At 31.0% G+C, this 21516-nt stretch overlaps 2 protein-coding genes across 2 annotated transcripts; one reads left to right on the top strand and one right to left on the bottom strand.

The window, feature by feature from the left end:
- The first annotated feature begins 12236 nt into the window (after window positions 1-12236).
- Window positions 12237-14065, top strand: LOC107821187 (E3 ubiquitin-protein ligase RMA1H1-like). Its single transcript, XM_016647609.2, has 2 exons — window positions 12237-12367; window positions 13138-14065. The coding sequence occupies exon 2, from the start codon at window positions 13185-13187 to the stop codon at window positions 13881-13883; it is 699 nt and encodes a 232-aa protein (XP_016503095.1). The 5' UTR covers window positions 12237-12367; window positions 13138-13184; the 3' UTR covers window positions 13884-14065.
- Window positions 14066-16281: 2216 nt separating this feature from the next.
- LOC107821186 (pentatricopeptide repeat-containing protein At2g20710, mitochondrial) lies at window positions 16282-19521 on the bottom strand. Its single transcript, XM_016647608.2, has 2 exons — window positions 19163-19521; window positions 16282-18110 (listed from the first exon to the last, which is right to left on the bottom strand). The coding sequence occupies exons 1-2, from the start codon at window positions 19439-19441 to the stop codon at window positions 16956-16958; spliced, it is 1434 nt and encodes a 477-aa protein (XP_016503094.1). The 5' UTR covers window positions 19442-19521; the 3' UTR covers window positions 16282-16955.
- Window positions 19522-21516: the final 1995 nt, after the last annotated feature.

Raw genomic sequence — 21516 nt, 5'->3', positions numbered from 1 at the left:
GGTTAAGTTGATTCAGGATCGGCTTCATACAACCCAATCTAGACAGAAGAGTTATGCGGATCGGAAGGTTCGTGATGTTGCATTCATAGTTGGTGAGCGGGTATTGCTCCAGGTTTCGCCTATGAAGGGTGTGATGAGGTTCGAGAAGAAGGGCAAGTTGAGCTCTAGGTATATTGGGCCTTTTGAGATTCTTGAGAGAGTTGGAGAGGTGGCTTACAGACTTGCACTATCACCTAGTCTCTCTGCCATTCATCCGGTATTCCATATTTCTATGATTCGAAAATATCACGGTGATCCATCTCTTGTGTTAGACTTCAGTTCGGTTCAGTTGGACAAGGATCTATCTTATATTGAGAAACCAATGTCTATTTTAGATAGGCAGGTTCGAAAGCTGAGGTCAAAGAACATTGCTTCCGTGAAGGTTCAGTGGAGGGGTTATCCAGTCGAAAGGCGACTTGGGAGACCGAGCATGATATGCGCAGCTATTTTCCACACTTATTCACCAGTTGAGGTACTTTTTCTAACTCCGTTCGAGAACGAACGTTTATTTTAGAGGTGGAGAATGTGATGACCCAAAATGTCATCTTTAAATTTAATAATTAATTATGTATTCTAAGACCTTGAAAAGCACTATTTATCATTCCTCGACTTGTGTGCACAGTCCGTAAAATTTTCCGGAAAGTTTTTAGGTGAAAATGGATTAAAATGTGAATTAGAGCTTTAAAACTCAACTGAGTTGACGTTGGTCAACATTTTAAGCAAACAGACTTGGATCAGTGTTTTGATAGTTCCAATAGGTCCGTATCGTGATTTGGGACTTGGGCGTATGCCCAGAATCAAATTCCGAGGTCCCTAGCCCGAGATATGAAATTTTGATGAAAAATTAAAAGTTTAAGTTCAAATAGTGACCGGATGTCGAATTATGTACAAACGACCCCAGAATAGAATTTTGATAATTCCAACAACTCTGTATGGTGATTTTGGACTTAGGAGCATGATCGAAATTTTATTTGGAAGTCCGTAGTGAAATTAGGCTTGAAATGGCTAAAATAGGAATTTAAGTTTGGAAGTTTGACCGTGGAGTTGACTTTTTGATATCGGGTTCGGAATCAAGTTCTAAAAATTTTCACAACTTTGTTATGTCATTTATGACTTGTATGCAAAATTTAAGGTCAATCGGACTTGACTTGATAGGTTTCGACTTCGAATGTAGAAGTTGGAAATTCTTGAGTTTCATTAAGCTTGAATTGGGGTGTGATTTGTGATTTTAGCATTGTTTGATTTGATTTGAGGTTTCAAATAAGTTCGTATGATATTTTTGGACTTGTTGGTGTATTGGTTTGAGGTTCTGAGAGCCTCGGGTGAGTTTCGGATGGTTAACGGATCAAAAGTGGGACTCAGCTGCTGCAATTTTTCTGCTGGAAATGCTGTAAAAAATCGGGCTGCCTTTCAAAATCGGGTTGCCTATCAAAATCGGGCTGCCTGTAAAAATCGGACTCCTATGTAAGCTTTGTTGCCCGAACACGATTGGTGCTGACCACACATAATATAAACATGCATTTATTAAGATTTTTTAAATAAACTAAATGGAAAAAATAATTATTTTAGTATTTTGGGAATGGAGATGTCTTATAGCTCATAAAAAAATTGAGAAGTGACATTGTAAGTCTATATATGACTAATATTGATTTAATATTTTACAATAAATAGTTAGATTTATAGAGAAAATGAAGAAATTTTTCATTTGTTGGAATAATTGGAGAAAACTTAATGACGTTTCATTTACAATTAATTTTGTATAAAGTTGGATATGTTTTCTATTAAGATTAGGACATAAATAAATGATAATATCTTTTATTGGTCAACAAAGCATATTGCAATCTTTTAAACCGTAAATTTGCTTTTTCTCCAAAAAAGGAAATATTTTTCTGAGTCATAGCATGCGTGAGTCCTACATATTAGGACTAATTACATATAATTTCAAATAAGGTAAGATATAATATGTAAAATTGTAATTGATTTCAAAGTCCCAAATTTTTGGAAAATAATTAAATGGCTATTTTGTCCGTGTGAATTCTATTTTTAAAGGGTAAAAAAGACCAACGATATTTCACTAAGGGCTTCGTGCTTTTAATATAGTACTAGTTTTAGGGTACGCGCTTTGCGCTTGTATCCATATCAATGAATATATGATTTTAAAAATATCACTAAGTATTATAATTTGTTTAAATTATATAAAATTATAAAATAAAAGTTAAAAAAAATTCCTCAAAAGATAATTGTTTCCATGTAGCTATCTCAAAAAATGAAGAATCTTTTGACCAAAAAGGAAATATGAAGAATCTTATCTCATAAAAATTTATAAATGTCTTATTGTGATTTATGAGGATTTATGATGAAATATCTTATGAAAATTATTGTTATTTATCTCACCTAATACTGAACACAAAATTATCTTTATCATAATTTTTATAGATTTGTCAAATAACATAAATTAAAAAATGAATCTTTTAGTGTTTTAAGAATTTGAGAATGAAAAGGTTGGCATCCTACATAATTAGTAATGACAATTTAAATTTTTAACAAATGACTAATGCTGAATTAATATTTTAATACAAATAACTTAATATAAAAAAGTAGATAATCATTGTCATTTTTTACTGAATGCAAGAAAGAAAGAAAAATGAAATGACAACTCATTTATAATACAATTTGTCTTCTACTATTTTATCCTTATTGCTTCAAATGTATATTTTCACCGATTTCACTTTTAAATTTATACTATAATCAATCCTGCTTTATTTTTTTTCTTTTATGAAGATAAATTTATGTACCTTAAGAGTTTTTTAACTTGTCAAATAATTTTACTTACACGATAAATTTGGAAAAAAATTGAATTGAATTCTTTTGCTAATTAATTAATTCAAAGATTTAATTATTTGCTCTCAATATTAAAGAAGTAACTTAGTCTTTTTGTTAATTCAACTCCTTAAGAATATTCAACAGTAATTATAACTTTATGCAGTAAGAATTCTATTTTCAATAAACAAATCATATGTAAGCTTTGAATCTTTTGTGCTATTAAAATCATTGTGTTTTTGACTCGTATAACTTAGCTAACTTATATAATAATTTTTAACGTTTATACAAGAAAATTTATATAAGGTAAAACTCTTAATTGCTTTTGAAGGACTAAATATTAGGATTTTCTACCTAGTTCAATAAGGAAAAGTTAAATAAGTAAATTTTTAGTTGATTTTAAAGTCCTAAAAATTAGGACTGTAATTTAAATTAAATTTTGTCCAATGCGAAACATATTTTAAAAGGGTAAAAAAGGCGACGATATTTCGCTAAGGGCCTTCGCGCTTTTAATGTAGTATAGATTTTTAAGTCCTAATATTAGAAAAATAATTAAAATCTTAAATATTAGGAAAATAATTAAAGTCTTAAATATTAAAAAAATAATTAAATGACTATGTTGTCTATTGTGAAATCTATTTTTAAAGGGTAAAAAAAGCAAACAACATTTCGTTAAGGGTTTTCGCCCTTTATATATACAAATTTTACTAAGATAATTGAATTACATAAAACTAATTAGTTTTAATTCGATGACCACCTATAAATCTTCAATTGAGAATAAGAAAATTGAAGGAGTGTAGACCAATATTATTGACTTTATGTATAATTTTCTGCTTGATCTTTCTCTATTTTTATTTTTTAATTTTATTAAGACAATTAAGTTATATAAAAAAATTAGATTATAATTCGATGGCAAAGAATAATTCAAGCCAACAATTTGTATTTATTCTCTGTCAATTAGGATGAATTTTGAAATCATCCAAAAGACATCAGTACTCTTACCTTAAGTAAAGATGTATAGGAGTTAGGGATGGGAATGTGGCGGTGAGGGGCGGGGCGGGTTTGAACGTTACGGGGCAGAGCGGGTTTGAGAATTTGTGGTTGCGGGGCGGGGCGGGTTCAATTTTTAAATAAAAAAATAATGCGAGGTTGTCGCAAGTGGGAATTTAATTTTTTGAACTAACAGACATAAAAGACTCTCTCAGACTCACTCTCTTGCGGCTTACTTTAGTTTGTTGATATAAAATGTTCGCAATGCTCTATAGAACGAGGAAAACTGCTTTTCCATTAGTACATACGTAAAGATGAAGTAATTGCTAAATAGCCAATTAGCATTTGAATCTGAATTGGTCCCATTGCTAATTTGCTATCAACCCTTAAGAAGTTAAAATAATTAGTATATATAATGAAGATCTTTTATCCTAGGTTGATCTGGCCCCAATTCTTATCAAAGATAATTGTGCTTCCTAATCTAAAAATTATATATTTAATTTTGTCCGTCTAAACTGATACGTTATGCACTGAAAAGCAATGACAAGCAAAAAAGCTACTTCAAAAAAGTTAAGTATATGAAAGAGAGAGAACAATTTGGATATAATTAATTATTTTGTTAAAAAAATCAGATTTAAATCTAGTTTTCTGAAAAAGAAAGATTTTTTATTAAAAAAATTTGCGGGGCGGGGCGGGTTTAAATTGCGCGGGTTCAGACAGAACCCGTCCCACACCCGCACCCGCACCACCCCGCATTCCTAATAGGAGTATGAACTTATTTAAGGAGCTGCACATGAGTTGGTTGTTCATGATTGAATGTATTTTACTTTACTTTTATAGATATTTCGGTCAATGCTTGGTATACTTAATCGTTCTCTATTTTTATTTGTTTTTTAAAAATGTATATTATATAATTCAAATAAAGAATGGATTTAATGTTCAAAATTTTAGTTGATTTAAAATTCCTAAATATTAGAAAAAAACTTAAATGACTATTTTGTCTAATATGAAACCTACTTTTTAATGGTAAAAAAAGCAAACAACATTTTGCTAAGGGCATTCGTACTTTTAATATAGTACTAGCTTTAGAGTACGTGCGTTGCACGTGTTAATAAACTAAAAATTACATACAAAAAGAATAAATTATGTAAAATAAAAATGGGCATTAAAATTGATGCGATATTCATTTAAATGACAACAATAATGTTGTTATATTGACTCATTTATTGAATTTAAAATAATTAAATATCTTTTAAACTTATAATAATGAACAATTTAATTAAGTTAATTATATTAATAATTATAGCTATTTTCTTTATGAGAATGTTGTTTTGATGTTAATAATTATAGCTATTTTATTTTAAGATTTGAGAATGAATAGATTTGTCCTATATATTTTTTTTAAAAAGCGGTTAGTGACAATATAAAGTCTAAAATTAATTAATATATATATATATATATATATATATATATATATATATATATATATATATATATATATATATATATATATATATATATAGAGAGAGAGAGAGAGAGAGAGAGAGAGAGAGAGAGAGAGAGAGAGAGAGAGAGAGAGAGAGAGATTACAAATTATTTAAAATACACATCGTCTTCTACTGTTGCATTATATACTAACTCTTCCAAGGTTGTGTTTCAACCAATTAACTTGCGATACTATATTATAACTTATTTTACTCAATTTTTCGGATATCCTTTGCTAGCATCATTGTGATTATGAAAATAAATTTATGAACCCTAAGAATCTATCAACTTGAAAAAATAATTTTACTTATATGATGAATTTGAAAGAAAAAAACTAAATTGATTCTTTTGTTAATTATCTAAATCAAAGACTTAATTATCTTTTATAAATAATTTAATTCTTGTCGATTCAAATTCTTAATATTAGCTCATATCAATTTTTAATATTTAACTGTAATTATAATTATATATAATAAAAGTTTAATTATTTTCAAACGGTGAAATATTTTCTTAGTTATTTCTCCTAATTGTTGAATGTAGTTTCAAATATCATGCAACAAGTCGACGAAGGGACAAAATATTGTTTGAGTAGGAAATTGTGTTCAAACATAATATAAGAGGTATAATAATTCACATTCAAAAGTAACATAGATGGAATTATAGTTATGTTATATTGCTCAAATAAAAAATTATTTATATTAGATATAATTTAAATTGATTATAAAAGTTTTACATGCTGAAAAAGATCCCTACACTATAGTTATGTCGGTTACTACTTACTCCTTAATTGATAGTGAATGTAAGCCAAGACCTGGAATATTTACGTGGTAATCCTTCAAATCTTAATTAGTTACTTATTTCAACACTAAACAATATTTTAAAAACTCAAGGTATTATAACTTAGAAAACCAAATAAAAAGAAAAAACAAAGATCAAAACTTTATTTTCTTTGGCTATTGAATACCCAAGAAATAATACATAAAAGGGATTCGTAGAAATACTTTTTATATTTCTTATTTTTAATTATTTGTATTCTACAATCACAAGTCAAATTGAACATTAATAAAAGTTTATTATCTCTAGAATTATTTGTGAAACATACTGACCTTTTGAAGGTTATCTCATACATATTAGGAAATCTTATATTATTTACCTTTTGAAAGTACTAAATATTAGGACTTTTTACGCAGTTAAAACAAGAAAAAATTTATTAATTGATTTTAAAAATCTTAAATATTAAGAAAGTAATTAATAAATGACAATTTATATTCTACAATCACAAGTCAAATTGAACACCAATAAAAGTTTAATACCTCCAGAATTATTTGTGAAACATACTGACCTTTTGAAGGTTATCTCATTACATATTAGGAAATCTTATTTTATTTACCTTTTGAAAGTATTATATATATATATATATATATATATATATATATATATATATATATATATATATATATATATAGAGAGAGAGAGAGAGAGAGAGAGAGAGAGAGAGAGAGAGAGAGAGAGAGAGAGAGAAAAATATTACAAATTATTTAAAATACACATCGTCTTCTACTGTTGCATTATATACTAACTCTTCCAAGGTTGTGTTTCAACCAATTAACTTGCGATACTATATTATAACTTATTTTACTCAATTTTTCGGATATCCTTTGCTAGCATCATTGTGATTATGGAAATAAATTTATGAACCCTAAGAATCTATCAACTTGAAAAAATAATTTTACTTATATGATGAATTTGAAAGAAAAAAACTAAATTGATTCTTTTGTTAATTATCTAAATCAAAGACTTAATTATCTTTTATAAATAATTTAATTCTTGTCGATTCAAATTCTTAATATTAGCTCATATCAATTTTTAATATTTAACTGTAATTATAATTATATATAATAAAAGTTTAATTATTTTCAAACGGTGAAATATTTTCTTAGTTATTTCTCCTAATTGTTGAATGTAGTTTCAAATATCATGCAACAAGTCGACGAAGGGACAAAATATTGTTTGAGTAGGAAATTGTGTTCAAACATAATATAAGAGGTATAATAATTCACATTCAAAAGTAACATAGATGGAATTATAGTTATGTTATATTGCTCAAATAAAAAATTATTTATATTAGATATAATTTAAATTGATTATAAAAGTTTTACATGCTGAAAAAGATCCCTACACTATAGTTATGTCGGTTACTACTTACTCCTTAATTGATAGTGAATGTAAGCCAAGACCTGGAATATTTACGTGGTAATCCTTCAAATCTTAATTAGTTACTTATTTCAACACTAAACAATATTTTAAAAACTCAAGGTATTATAACTTAGAAAACCAAATAAAAAGAAAAAACAAAGATCAAAACTTTATTTTCTTTGGCTATTGAATACCCAAGAAATAATACATAAAAGGGATTCGTAGAAATACTTTTTATATTTCTTATTTTTAATTATTTGTATTCTACAATCACAAGTCAAATTGAACATTAATAAAAGTTTATTATCTCTAGAATTATTTGTGAAACATACTGACCTTTTGAAGGTTATCTCATACATATTAGGAAATCTTATATTATTTACCTTTTGAAAGTACTAAATATTAGGACTTTTTACGCAGTTAAAACAAGAAAAAATTTATTAATTGATTTTAAAAATCTTAAATATTAAGAAAGTAATTAATAAATGACAATTTATATTCTACAATCACAAGTCAAATTGAACACCAATAAAAGTTTAATACCTCCAGAATTATTTGTGAAACATACTGACCTTTTGAAGGTTATCTCATTACATATTAGGAAATCTTATTTTATTTACCTTTTGAAAGTATTAAATATATATATATATATATATATATATATATATATATATATATATATATATATATATATATGAGAGAGAGAGAGAGAGAGAGAGAGAGAGAGAGAGAGAGAGAGAGAAAAAAAAAATATTACAAATTATTTAAAATACACATCGTCTTCTACTGTTGCATTATATACTAACTCTTCCAAGGTTGTGTTTCAACCAATTAACTTGCGATACTATATTATAACTTATTTTACTCAATTTTTCGGATATCCTTTGCTAGCATCATTGTGATTATGGAAATAAATTTATGAACCCTAAGAATCTATCAACTTGAAAAAATAATTTTACTTATATGATGAATTTGAAAGAAAAAAACTAAATTGATTCTTTTGTTAATTATCTAAATCAAAGACTTAATTATCTTTTATAAATAATTTAATTCTTGTCGATTCAAATTCTTAATATTAGCTCATATCAATTTTTAATATTTAACTGTAATTATAATTATATATAATAAAAGTTTAATTATTTTCAAACGGTGAAATATTTTCTTAGTTATTTCTCCTAATTGTTGAATGTAGTTTCAAATATCATGCAACAAGTCGACGAAGGGACAAAATATTGTTTGAGTAGGAAATTGTGTTCAAACATAATATAAGAGGTATAATAATTCACATTCAAAAGTAACATAGATGGAATTATAGTTATGTTATATTGCTCAAATAAAAAATTATTTATATTAGATATAATTTAAATTGATTATAAAAGTTTTACATGCTGAAAAAGATCCCTACACTATAGTTATGTCGGTTACTACTTACTCCTTAATTGATAGTGAATGTAAGCCAAGACCTGGAATATTTACGTGGTAATCCTTCAAATCTTAATTAGTTACTTATTTCAACACTAAACAATATTTTAAAAACTCAAGGTATTATAACTTAGAAAACCAAATAAAAAGAAAAAACAAAGATCAAAACTTTATTTTCTTTGGCTATTGAATACCCAAGAAATAATACATAAAAGGGATTCGTAGAAATACTTTTTATATTTCTTATTTTTAATTATTTGTATTCTACAATCACAAGTCAAATTGAACATTAATAAAAGTTTATTATCTCTAGAATTATTTGTGAAACATACTGACCTTTTGAAGGTTATCTCATACATATTAGGAAATCTTATATTATTTACCTTTTGAAAGTACTAAATATTAGGACTTTTTCCGCAGTTAAAACAAGAAAAAATTTATTAATTGATTTTAAAAATCTTAAATATTAAGAAAGTAATTAATAAATGACAATTTATATTCTACAATCACAAGTCAAATTGAACACCAATAAAAGTTTAATACCTCCAGAATTATTTGTGAAACATACTGACCTTTTGAAGGTTATCTCATTACATATTAGGAAATCTTATTTTATTTACCTTTTATTGGACATATATGCCATGGTTCCTTACTTCGACAGGGTACAAATATCTAAATTTTATATTTTTAGATACTTTTTCAGACCTATTGCCAATACTAAGTAGCAGTCAAAAATTTGTATCCATTTTTCATGATATTATGCATGGATCAGGTATATCATGGCGAATTCTTCAGAAAAAATTGTGTCTTCCACAATGGAATCTGATAAGTGAGATCTCGAGTAAGTGTTTACATAATCTTCTTCTGTCCGAAGAAATGATTCTAGTTTAAACAAGGAACAATTTATTAGTTGATTTTAAAAATCTTAAATATTTAAAAAGTAATTAATAAAATATTTTGGTAAAAGATTTCGTGCTTTCATTATAGTATAGATAGATGGATAGATATAGGTAGATAAGAAAAGGTATAAGGAAATTTAAATTTTCTTAAAGTATAATTTTCGTTGATTTTAAAGTGCTAAGTATTAAGAAAATAATTAAATTATAATTTTATCGAATATAAATTCTTGAATATTATTTAAAGTATTAAATATTACAAACTTATCTAGTACGGACCTATTTATTTGTCAGAATAAAATAGTATTTTCCACATTGATAAACATTGTTATGTTGTAAAAAATTAATTTCTTTTTTCATCTCTATTTGAGGAAAGAGCAAATAATTTTCTTTTCTCCAAATTCCTTTTATTATTGATAATCAATATGGAAACATGTAAATTTATAGTAACCGTAGCCAATTTCATGTGAAATTGCAACTCTTACTTTAGACCCCAAAGCCTCACATGGTTCAAACTTCAAACAAGGAACGGATGTTTTAAGCTAAAATTTCTAAAATTTTATATTGTGCAAATTTCAAACAAGAAAACTACTTTTATAAGGAAAGATGTAACAATTAGGATTTGTAGTTGATTTTAAAGTTTTAAATATTCGAAAAATAATTAAATGACTATTTTGTCTAATGTGAACTCTATTTTAAAAGAGAGAAAAGGCGAACGATATTTCGCTAAGGGTTTTCGTAGCTTTTATATATATATATATATATATATATATATATATATATATATATATATATATATATATATATGGGAATATTTTAACCCTAGGGCCTAGACTCCTTCATTGTGAATAATTGAGAAACCAGACTCTAGGCGATACTTGAAATGAGATTATATGTTTCAAATTACATTTTTTATTCTCTTTTTTACGGATGCATAGCATATATAGAACATCCATCCGCCAATAATAATAATATAATAATAATTAACCCAATAGCCGTTCGTCACCGACTTAAATTTAAAATAGTGGACAAATATGTATATATATATATAATTCATACATAATATTTATAGAAAAAATGTATAATTTATGTATATAAACTAAGAAAAGTAAACAATGAACCGGCTGGCTTGACTATTTATGTAAAGATCTCATTACACCCATGATAGTGAGTACACTAGTTTATAGGGGATCTTTGGCAAATACCTAGGCGGGGGAAACTATTTACCCGCCCATGCCCATGTGGTTTGCCCCCAACCCATTTTTTTTTTAATACCCAATGAAAGCCAACCAAATGAAGTGAAACTAAGCTATTAAACCAAGTCAAACAAAGCCAATTTAAGCCAAACCAAGCGAAGTCAATTTAAGCGAAGTCAAGCCAAATCAAGCCATGCCAAATCAAGCAAAGTTAAACCAAATGGATAATGGGTAGGTAGGTAGGGGTAATTAGTTTTAATTGAGTAGGTATACATTACAAATAATTTTTAAATTGGTAGAAAAGAATAATTATTTTAAGCTCAATAGGTATTTTGCATAAATTGCTCTAGTTTTTTATAAGTTTACCTAATGAATCTAACACCATTACACCCATACAAGTTTAACTAACTATGTTAGTGAGCGCTCGAACAAACATTAAGTAATTCAAATAGAAGTCCACTGCCTCTTTCTTTGTCTCATTACTAATATACTGTTATGGCTGGCTGCATTACTCGAGAATAAATTCACCAAACACTTACAAGTGACCATCTACTTGTGCTCCAATCCATGACATAAAATATAAAAAGAAACAATAATAATCAAGCACGTAAAATTGTAGTACTACTTTGTATTGATGGTATAGAAAATGTTTATACTATAAAAATTGTGTCAATATAATATAATTACGGATATCTTTACAACAAGTAACTTGATAAAAATAATAACTAACATGCTATCACAAATTAAATTTGTAGTGTAATTTTTTTTTTAGACAATCTAGAAACATCAAACATGTATTGGATAGCTAGGTAACTAGGTTACCACTACCAAGATTTATAACTCACCAGTACTGTTGAAAATTTTAAGCTATAATTCAATTCTCACGGTTCACCTTTTCTCTTTCATTTATTCTTCCCTTTGTAATAATACAAAATCTTTTTTTAGGAAGAAAAAAAAAGGAGCTAGATTGGCTTGATGTATCAAGTAATTAGGTAGCAAATGCAATGAAAAGAGAAAAAACAAATAATTAGGCAGCAAATTGAAGATTCAATTAATTAAATGAAGAAACAAATAGTATTAGAGAGAGAGAGAGAGGGAGAGGGAGAGAGAGACCATACAAAATCAGCCACGTCAGCATAGGTTAGAAAGGAGAAAGTCCTCGTTCCAAATTTCTTGTTATAAAACTGCTCCACCATTTCCTCTCTCTCAGCTCAACCACTTCCTCCCTGTTCACCTCGAAACCTATTTTCTTCTCTTTTTTCTTCTGTTTCTTTATCTGGTATTCTCCATTGAAGCTTGAAAGTCTGAACTTCTGATTAATTGGTAAGAACACAATCTCTTTATCTTCCTTCATTTATCTCGACAATTGAACTTATTTTCCCTTCTTTTATATTTTGGTTGAAATTGTAGTGATTAATGGTGTGTAAAGGTTAGATCTTTGAGGGTTTTTCTTAGATGAATTTTTTCTTGTGTCTGATCATATCATGCTAAGTTGTACTGCAAATTGATCTTTGTTGGTGCTTAAGTCTTTACCTTTACCTACCATAATTAAGCAAATAATTTTGAGATCTTCTTGACATTATGTGTATGATATAGAAGAGGGTTTCCTCAATTATACTTTGGAATTAATGTCGTAATCTGCTAATGTTGGAATGCAAATTTTACTGTGCAAAAGGAGAGATTCAAGATTGAGATATTTTGTTAAACTGAGCCAATTAGTAGTTGTTTTAATTACTTATTGGCTACTAATGCTCTACAATTTTATATTTAGATTAGACAATCTTAGTAGCACCTAAGTCACATGTTAACATGTGTTTTTCCTTCATATAGCCAAATAAATTTTAATTTCTTGTAATTCTTTGGGGACATCCATAAGATTGATAAATGTCCACTGTTATGATTCTCATTGCTAATGTTCAGTGTAATACATGTTCCTTACTAGGATAAGTCAAGTAGAGACAATATGATTGACATTGAATAATTAGAATTTTTGAAGTCCTACCACATTGGCTAGTTGCTGGTGCTGTAAATCTATATTTTCTCTTTTCTTCTTTGTGTTTTTCCCATGTGCTAACTATTAATTGTTCTTTCAGATTTTTAAGAATCCTTAGGTTGAACAACTTATCAGGAAACAAATCCCATGGCTTTCGAGCAGTATTATGCGAACGAGTGGAAATCAATCCCTGCTCCAGCATCAGACTCAGAGAATACTTCTGCCTGTTTTGATTGCAACATATGCTTGGACTTTGCACGTGATCCGGTTGTTACACTTTGTGGCCATCTCTATTGTTGGCCCTGCATTTATAAGTGGTTTCACTTCCAGAGTGACTCGCTGTCTTCGGATGAACGCCCTCAATGCCCAGTTTGCAAGGCTGAAATTTCCCGAAAAGATTTAGTCCCTCTTTACGGGCGTGGGGAGACACTGCCTGAATCTGAGCCCGAAAACAAGCCCTCTTTAAAAGTACCTCCCAGGCCAGCTGCTGTTGGTCCATTATCCTTGTCGAATTCCTTTAATCCTTCTCAGCAACTACCACATCCTAATGCTTATAATCCGTATACAAGTTACCTCAACCGTCCATCATCGCCTTCTTCGTTCAACCTTGGAAACGATACATCAGTGGGAGTCTTTCATCCAGTTGTTGGAATGTTTGGAGAGATGGTCTATGCTAGGATGTTTGGGAACTCAGAGAGTTTATATACATATCCTAACTCATATCATCTAGTTGGAAATAGCAGCAGCTCAAGATTGAGAAGACAGGAAATGCAGGCTGACAAGTCTCTCAATAGAATTTCCCTTTTCCTCTTCTGCTGTTTTCTTCTTTGCCTATTGTTATTCTAGTTTCATTGAGGCACTCTCTTTTGTCCCCCCCTCTTCATCTTGTACAACACTAATGTTGATGAGCATCAAGTCATTAAAAATCACATGTGTGAGATGATAATAAGCAAAATTTTGACTTAAGTATAGTGAGTTCAAACTTTGTACATTGAAGGCATATTGTCCTATTATTTCCCCTTTCTTCATTTTCCACTTTCCTACTGTGCATAGGGCATGAATTTTCTTTTGCTCAAGAGATAGATTTGTCCACCAAGTGGAATTTGCCAAAAGAGCTCATGAAAGGGCTAGTTTATGTTGTATAGTGTTCAACTTTTATCCATCGATAACATCACCTAAAAGATAACCGGCCATAGTTGTCCATATTAATGAGATTGCATAAAAATAAAGCAAGTAGCCTATTATAACATGTTAAGATATAGTGACAGTGTAAAGAAGTTTTAGACTATAAGCTTATAATAAGTTAAATCAATGAATGTTTTATCATGTTGCTTGTCCACCTTATTGTTCATATTGTTATAGTTTTCTGAAATATATATAAACAAAACAGAAAGTTAGTAATACTTTTTTAACGAAATAAATTCATAAAAAAACAGCATAGGAATAAATCAAGCTCAGTGTATCCTTAAGAAAATTATTCCCCTCAAGTGCCCGAGGTGTTGGAATATATCCTCCCAGGATAGAACGATTTAACTCACCGGAGTGTTGGTACCAAAACGCCGGTGAACAGCGAGCCACTCGAAGGCTGTAAAACACACTGGATTTTTTGTGTAGAAGAAGAAGCTAAGAAAATTTCGTAAGGAAAGATTCTGGGATTAAACTCTATTTATAGAGTTGCTGGCATTGTTTCTGAAAAGGTTTGCAACCTTTTCAGAAACAGCCATGGCTGTTGGAATTGTTTGAAATATTGCGGGAATGGATTTAAAATAATTAAATAATTGTTTAATTATTTAATTATTTCGAATTGAATTTTTCGTTAATTATTTAATTAATTAATTAAATAATTGAAAGGAATTTTGTCCAAAAAGATTAATCAATCAATCTTTGTCCGAAGCCGAGCGAGCGAGCGACGACAACGGCGCGAGGCTTGCCTTCTTCTTTAACTCTTTAAGAGTTAGAAGAAGAGCAATTATATATATACCCATCAAAAGCCTTTTCTTCCTCCAATATGAGACAATGTCCCTTTGCCAAGGAGGGAAACTCAAATATTTCATTTTCCCTCCATTTCTCATTCACCCTCTTTAAGCTACACAAGCTTAAAATCCCAACACATTATCTCTTTAAAAGTTCTAAATATAAGAATTGCTTCTAAAATTAGGATGCGAGTGGAATAAACGAGTTCAATACGCTGGATTTGCAAATTTTACACTTTACGGCAGATTCTGTGTCCCAAAACATTTAGACTTAACTAAACAAAATGGTTGGTGGAATAGCTATAAACGTGGACAGAGAGAAAATAGCAAAAAAATTTTCTTCTGTTTTACCAAGTCCCCAACAATTTCAAGAATTTTCAAAATGGGGTCCTAACATTGTTCCAAAACAACGTAAATAGATACTTGGCCAGTGGTCTGTGAGGCAAATAGAGAAAATCTTGGCGTGCTCTTAAAGATCATTTAGCATTCTTTATTAAAATTGTCCCATTCAACATAATTCTAGTGCATGTCCCACTAAAGATAAGATATTGTAGATAAACTTTTCACTTAATCATGTGATTATTAACTCCTTACACCAAACTTTTCAAATCACTAAAATGGTTGGTTGACATGTCACTGTTTTGCCAACCACATAGAATATCCTAACTTGTTACAATGAATTTGCCATCTTTGAGTCAAATATCTTTCTTCTAATCTTAAAAGCCACATGATAACAGTAAGGTCTTTAATAACAAGCAATTGTTCTTGTTTTTCTTCAAGATAATTACTTATTTATTCGGCTCTCTAATTATATCATTTATTGTTAAATCGTTTTGTATTGTCTATTTGATGAAAATTCAAATCGTGAAGGTGGTGAGCATGTTCAAAGTTGACCCTTCTTTTCTTATTTTATTTTTTCCCTTTCCCGAAGGCACAAAGCACAATAGAATAAGATGATCGGAATAACAGACTGACTATAAAAGATTCATATAGCTCACTCAAACTAAGTTGAAGTAACGTAGTTAATTGACTTATTGATTTTTACCTACAACAATTCATTCTTTGGGGAGTGAGAAAATTGAACTAGTATTCTATTAAATCAATCGCCCTCTAGTTTGAGGAAGATCCAGAAACTCCCCTATAATTTGAAATTCCGTTACAGACTTTGCAGTTACTACGATCTTTAAAAGCAATCGTGCCATATAACAGCTAAGGCATCCCTTGAGAGTAACAGCATAAAGAATCATTGTAAGAGAGAAGATTAACTCTCATTTTCACCATCAAAGAGGGTAGGTCTCAGATATTCTTCAATCAAGAGAAAACGTTCATTAAATATGCTAAACTAGGGAGAAATGACCCTACTCTATTTTTAGGAGGAGATGGCACACCGTCGGGCTTGGACTAACATTATCAGCTTCAACAAACAATATTGTCACATACTTATAAACTACAATAACATCATATGGCGAAAATCGAAGAACCGAAGTAATGTACCTTCTTTTACTGTCTTCATAACCACACTCAAACAAGCCCAGGAAAGGAACTTTGGTGCTCCCACCAGCTATAGTTACCAAAACAAAGAATATACACATTCTGTTGAATTTTGGCCTTCAGACAAGCTCATTGACGCAATATATGTTACGACTTACGAACAAATCAGCTCATCTCTCTTGAGGACTAATCTTGCAGTATATTACTAATCAGCAATGAATATGCAGCCTAAGATCACTTGAGACCAACCACAGGTGAATCTCAATGAGAAATATCAACTATTTTCAGTTTGAACCCCAAAGAAAAGGAATCTCTGTCCGATAAATAAATTTCTCTTTAATTGTTCCATATCTAGCCGGCCTAACAGCTTCAGTTCACACTTACAGCTATTGTTGGCCATGCCTAACCTTGCGAGAGTCTCTCAAATCAGTTGTTTCCACGCAAGCTGTGTCGCTCAGGTCTGTAGTTTTTCTTCCTTAATAAAGCGCAACAACTTGTCACGAAAAACAGCCGAGAACATATGCTCTGCTTCTAAAGACCTTACAAAGTCCTCCGCTTTATCCACATTTCCCTGGTTTTCCCAGTATTGCACACATGTAACTAAGGTCTCCCTGCTAGGTCTATAATTAGGCGGGCATAATGAGATGGCCTTCTTCAATGCTTCTACAGCCTCTGGGACTCGATCTTCATGTATGTATCCATTTGCCAAGTGACACCACGTGGTGATCCATGGAACACCCCCTTTTGACATTCCTTTGTCCACTAGGGCCTTAGCTTTCTCTAGAAGACCATTTCTACAGTAAGTACCAATCAAGACGTCTGGAACTCGGAAGTCATAGGACAAAGCTTCCGATTCCCATTCCTCAAAGATCTTCTCAACTCCTTCTGTATCACCAAATTTCACTAGTGCGCTCATCACACTAATGTAACCTTTGTTAAGAATTTTCTCCTTCTGCTTGTACAAATCCCACAATCGGTGCACCTCTTCTTTCTTTCCAGCTTCCGCATATAGTTTTAGCAATAAATTATATGCACCATTACTTTTCTCACCACTCACAATCATGCCCTCCAATTTATTCAGCATTGATAAAGCTTTCTCCACCTGCCCAACTCTCAAACACATATCTGCTGCAATACTGTAAGTACCCCACCGCAAAATGCGATGCTTATCAGATTCCATCATCGCTACTATTTTATCCACTCCATCAGAATCTCCAGCATCAGCATATGCAGTTAACCGTATTGTGAGCGTGAATTCATCAAAATTTATGCCTTTCTGCTCCATTTCATTCATCAGATTGTCCATTTTTTCCCATCTTCCTGTTTTAGAATAGAGGTTCAGCATCAAATTGTAGCACAATGTACCCTTAGCAAACCCCATATCTCTAAGTTTCTGCATTAGGGCCTCAGCTTTCTCTGCAGACTTCTCGCTGGTATAGCAATTGAGGAGAGATGTATACACTGTCAGGCGTTTCAATTTCTGCGGAGTGCTATTGAAGTATTTTTCAACCTCTTCGAGGCCTTTAACTTTATACATCAAATCAATTCGTGTAGCAACATCAGCAGGTTGGACGGAGAAATATCTTCTGTCTGTCATCCAATGAGATACCTGTCACAAAACTATAAAGATAATGGCAAGATTTATAAGTTCAAGAATGAAGATACATAAGTAGCTCAGATCTTTCATCACCGACAAATTTTGGCTCTATGCTGTATCTTGCAAGGGTGAATGCTGTTTTATTCATTTCTATGATCTCTAGCTGTTACCTTTGCTTAAATTAACAGAATGACCAATGGGCACATGGAGGTTGGGAACTATCGATAACTAGATTAGGGCAAAAGATCAAGCGCTCAGTAGCTCTTTCTTTTTGTATATCAAAAGCTCTACTCTTTAAATGCTCAAGGCCTTTTGAGTGGTATGCCTAAGCCCATCGGTGACTTCAAACATGCACTTGTCAACACGACGAAGCCGCCTAACAGAGGTGGATACATGATTTACACTTAATAGGCTCAATCTTTAAGATTCTTAGCACTGAACTAAACTCATTGTACCGTTAAGAGTTATGGATTCGGATCTATTAAATCTTAAGATTTTGGCAGGTTTTTACATATATATTTGCACTCCGGGTCGAATATGGGTTCAGATGAACCATAGCCAGAAGGCCACATCCGCCTCTGCCGTCTAATAGATTCTCTGCAGCAACTTAGGAACAAAAAACGCTCTCATCAAAAACTTTATCAAGCTCATCCTCAACTTAGTTTTCTTGAACAAATAAAAATTTCTCCAGCAATACCTAACTATAATTTTATATTAGATCCATATATGCTAACAACTAATTGGTATTAAGGCTTGGTCGTGTTGGTACACTTACACTAGGTTTGGTGTCTGCCAGTTTTATGTATGTGTGTGTGCATCATTTGCTTAGCGAAAAAACACAAACAATTTTTTCAATGAAAGTTGGTGTCCAAAACAGCCTGTCACACCTCGACTTCCCGTAAGAACATGCTACATTCTACCAGCACAACTTTACCCACCAAAAAACCTTAGGCAAAGTGTTTTTTTTTTCTCTACCGGGTTTTGAACCCTGGTCTCCAGACAGTTTATTTCACAATGCATAATCTTAAACTCACTAAAACAACAACAAACAGCAAGATTTGTACCTCAAGGGCATGTTTGTATCTTTTGTAGCTCCTTAGCCTTTTGATAATCCACTGAAGCTCACTTCTCAACACTTGATTACCTTCTTTAACCCATTGTTCCAATACTGGAACCATTGAAACCTCTGGGCTACCTAATGGTGCAATTCTTGCGTAGACCCACTCACTCCTCTCCTCGTTATTTTGTTTAGTCGACGTTGTTGTGCCATAAAAACGGTTAATTGTGGCTCTGCAATAAGATATTGAATTTTGGCTCCTTAACGTAGAACGGGAAAGCTTCATTAGGGTTTCTGTTGATTTTGCTGAAGATGAAGCAGAAATGATTTGGGAGATTTAGGCGGGTTTAAGCAGCTATGGGTGACCCGGTCCATCGAAGTTTAGCCCGTGTCAGAAGAAGATGGATTGTAGCCCAAGTTATTAGGAGCCCAACATACATGGAGCATTTTCATATATACCACTTTTGGGGTCACCATTGAAGTTATATCCGTAATACACAAAATTTTATAAAGTATACCCGCTCGGATCTGAAGTAGTTCAATATCTTCAATGCAACTTCAGAAATCAAATCTGAAGCACTTCTACCTTTCAAATGCAACTTTAGAAATTCAAATCTGAAGTAGTTCAATCTCTTCATTGCAACTTCAGAAATCAAATCCGAAATTCTTTTATCTTTAAATGCAATTTTAAAAATTCGAATCTTAGATAGTTCAATCTATTGAATGCAAGATTTCGAATCTTAAGTTCTGAAACATAAACTTGTTCTTCGATTTTCAATAATCCAATACACGACTCAATGCCTAAATTTTCTCTGAATAAGCTCAAATTTGAAATATAACATTCAAATATCATAAAGAATAAATCTCAATTCATCAGTATATCAAAATAATAACAAATTTAAAAAATTTATCTTGCAACTAAAAAAAAAGAAGAAGAAACTCTAAGCATAAAGAAGAAGAAAACAATATTAAAGAAGAAGAGAAAATTATATGTGTATGAAATTATCCAAAATTGAGTATCAATTAAATTTTTTTTTTAAAGTGGGTATAAATTTAATGGGTGGCACAAAACTGGGCGCACATAAAAATTTACAACATACACTGGGCCGAGGAATTGTTGTCATCTGAAATTGAATTTCTTGAAAAAGAAAAAGCTATATTTTGTATAAATTTGCAGAACCTTCTTCTTCCTTCTTCGACCCAGGACTGAAAATATAATTAAACTCACCCAAATGTTTTACCCAATTGCCCAAAAATTTAGATATAAGCTCCTTAGAGTTTTTTTCAATTATTTTCCTTGTACCCAATAAAAACCGAATCCAGTTTTAAAAATTCAATTTTTGAATTCGAAGCTTTGAAATTTTAGTACTGGCAAAAAGCTCTTCTTCAAGTTTTTACAGTCCGAATCAATAGGTAAATACAGAAAGGACTTGTAAACAACAGCAAACCAACGTGAATCACTTGATTTTCAATTTTTTAACAGATTTGCAGCTATTCGAACTCAAACCAGGAACTGGAGTTTGTATTACAACAACATGGACTAAATAAGAGATAGTAATAAGTGAAAGGGGGCAATATGCAAATAGACAAAAGAGATGAAAAGGTCGGCGTATAAGAGTATGTTAGAATGTACAGAGGAGATTCTAGAATATTCTGATCTCTAGCCCTCTTTCTTGTCTTCTTCTACCTCTTCTCTGTATCTCTACTGTATTTAGTTGACAATTGAATCAATGCTGGAATACATGATTGCATGTGTAGAAATGATCAATTAGCTCTCTCAATTTAGCTTACTTTGACATGGTATCAGAGCCACGATCTGGTAATTAGGGTTCCGACGAAAATTTCGGCAATCGGAGAGAAGTTCCTTGATAATCAAGTTCTGACGGAGATCACACCTGATAGATATGGCAGGAAATGAGGTAACTCTACTTGAGCACAATCATCCACTATTTCTTCAAGCTTCAGATGCTCCTGGGTTAGTTTTAGTACCAATAAAGCTCACAGGGCTAGAAAATTATGCCTTTTGGAGCAGGGTGATGAGATTAGCTCTGAGGGGAAAGGGTAAGCTAGGATTTTGTGGATGGAACATGTGTCAAAAGAATGTACAGAGGAGAGCTCGCGGAACAGTGGGAGAAATGTAATGCAATTGTGCTCTCGTGGATTGGTAGCACAGTTGCAAATGAATTAATGCTTGGGATTGTTTTTGCATCAAATGCAAAGAAAGTATGGAGTGATTTCAAAGAGAAGTTTGATAGATGTATTTTAACGAGAATCTATCACATGTGGACAGAGATAGCTACACTAAAATAAGGTACAGATTCAGTAACAACCTATTATTCTAGAATGAGTGATTTGTGGCAT

Source organism: Nicotiana tabacum, chromosome 17 (assembly GCF_000715075.1).
Source record: "Nicotiana tabacum cultivar K326 chromosome 17, ASM71507v2, whole genome shotgun sequence".
NCBI classification, from domain to species: Eukaryota; Viridiplantae; Streptophyta; class Magnoliopsida; order Solanales; family Solanaceae; genus Nicotiana; species Nicotiana tabacum.
Note: the sequence above shows the minus strand (reverse complement) of the source record. Positions and strands in the feature narration are given on the sequence as shown.

Coding starts and splice junctions, on each gene's coding strand:
- LOC107821186 (XM_016647608.2), bottom strand. CDS start 19,441: ATGAAGCTTTCCCGTTCTACGTTAAGGAGCCAAAATTCAATATCTTAT. Junction 18,111..19,162: donor GATACAAACATGCCCTTGAG/GTACAAATCTTG, acceptor GTTTTGTGACAG/GTATCTCATTGGATGACAGA.
- LOC107821187 (XM_016647609.2), top strand. CDS start 13,185: ATGGCTTTCGAGCAGTATTATGCGAACGAGTGGAAATCAATCCCTGCT.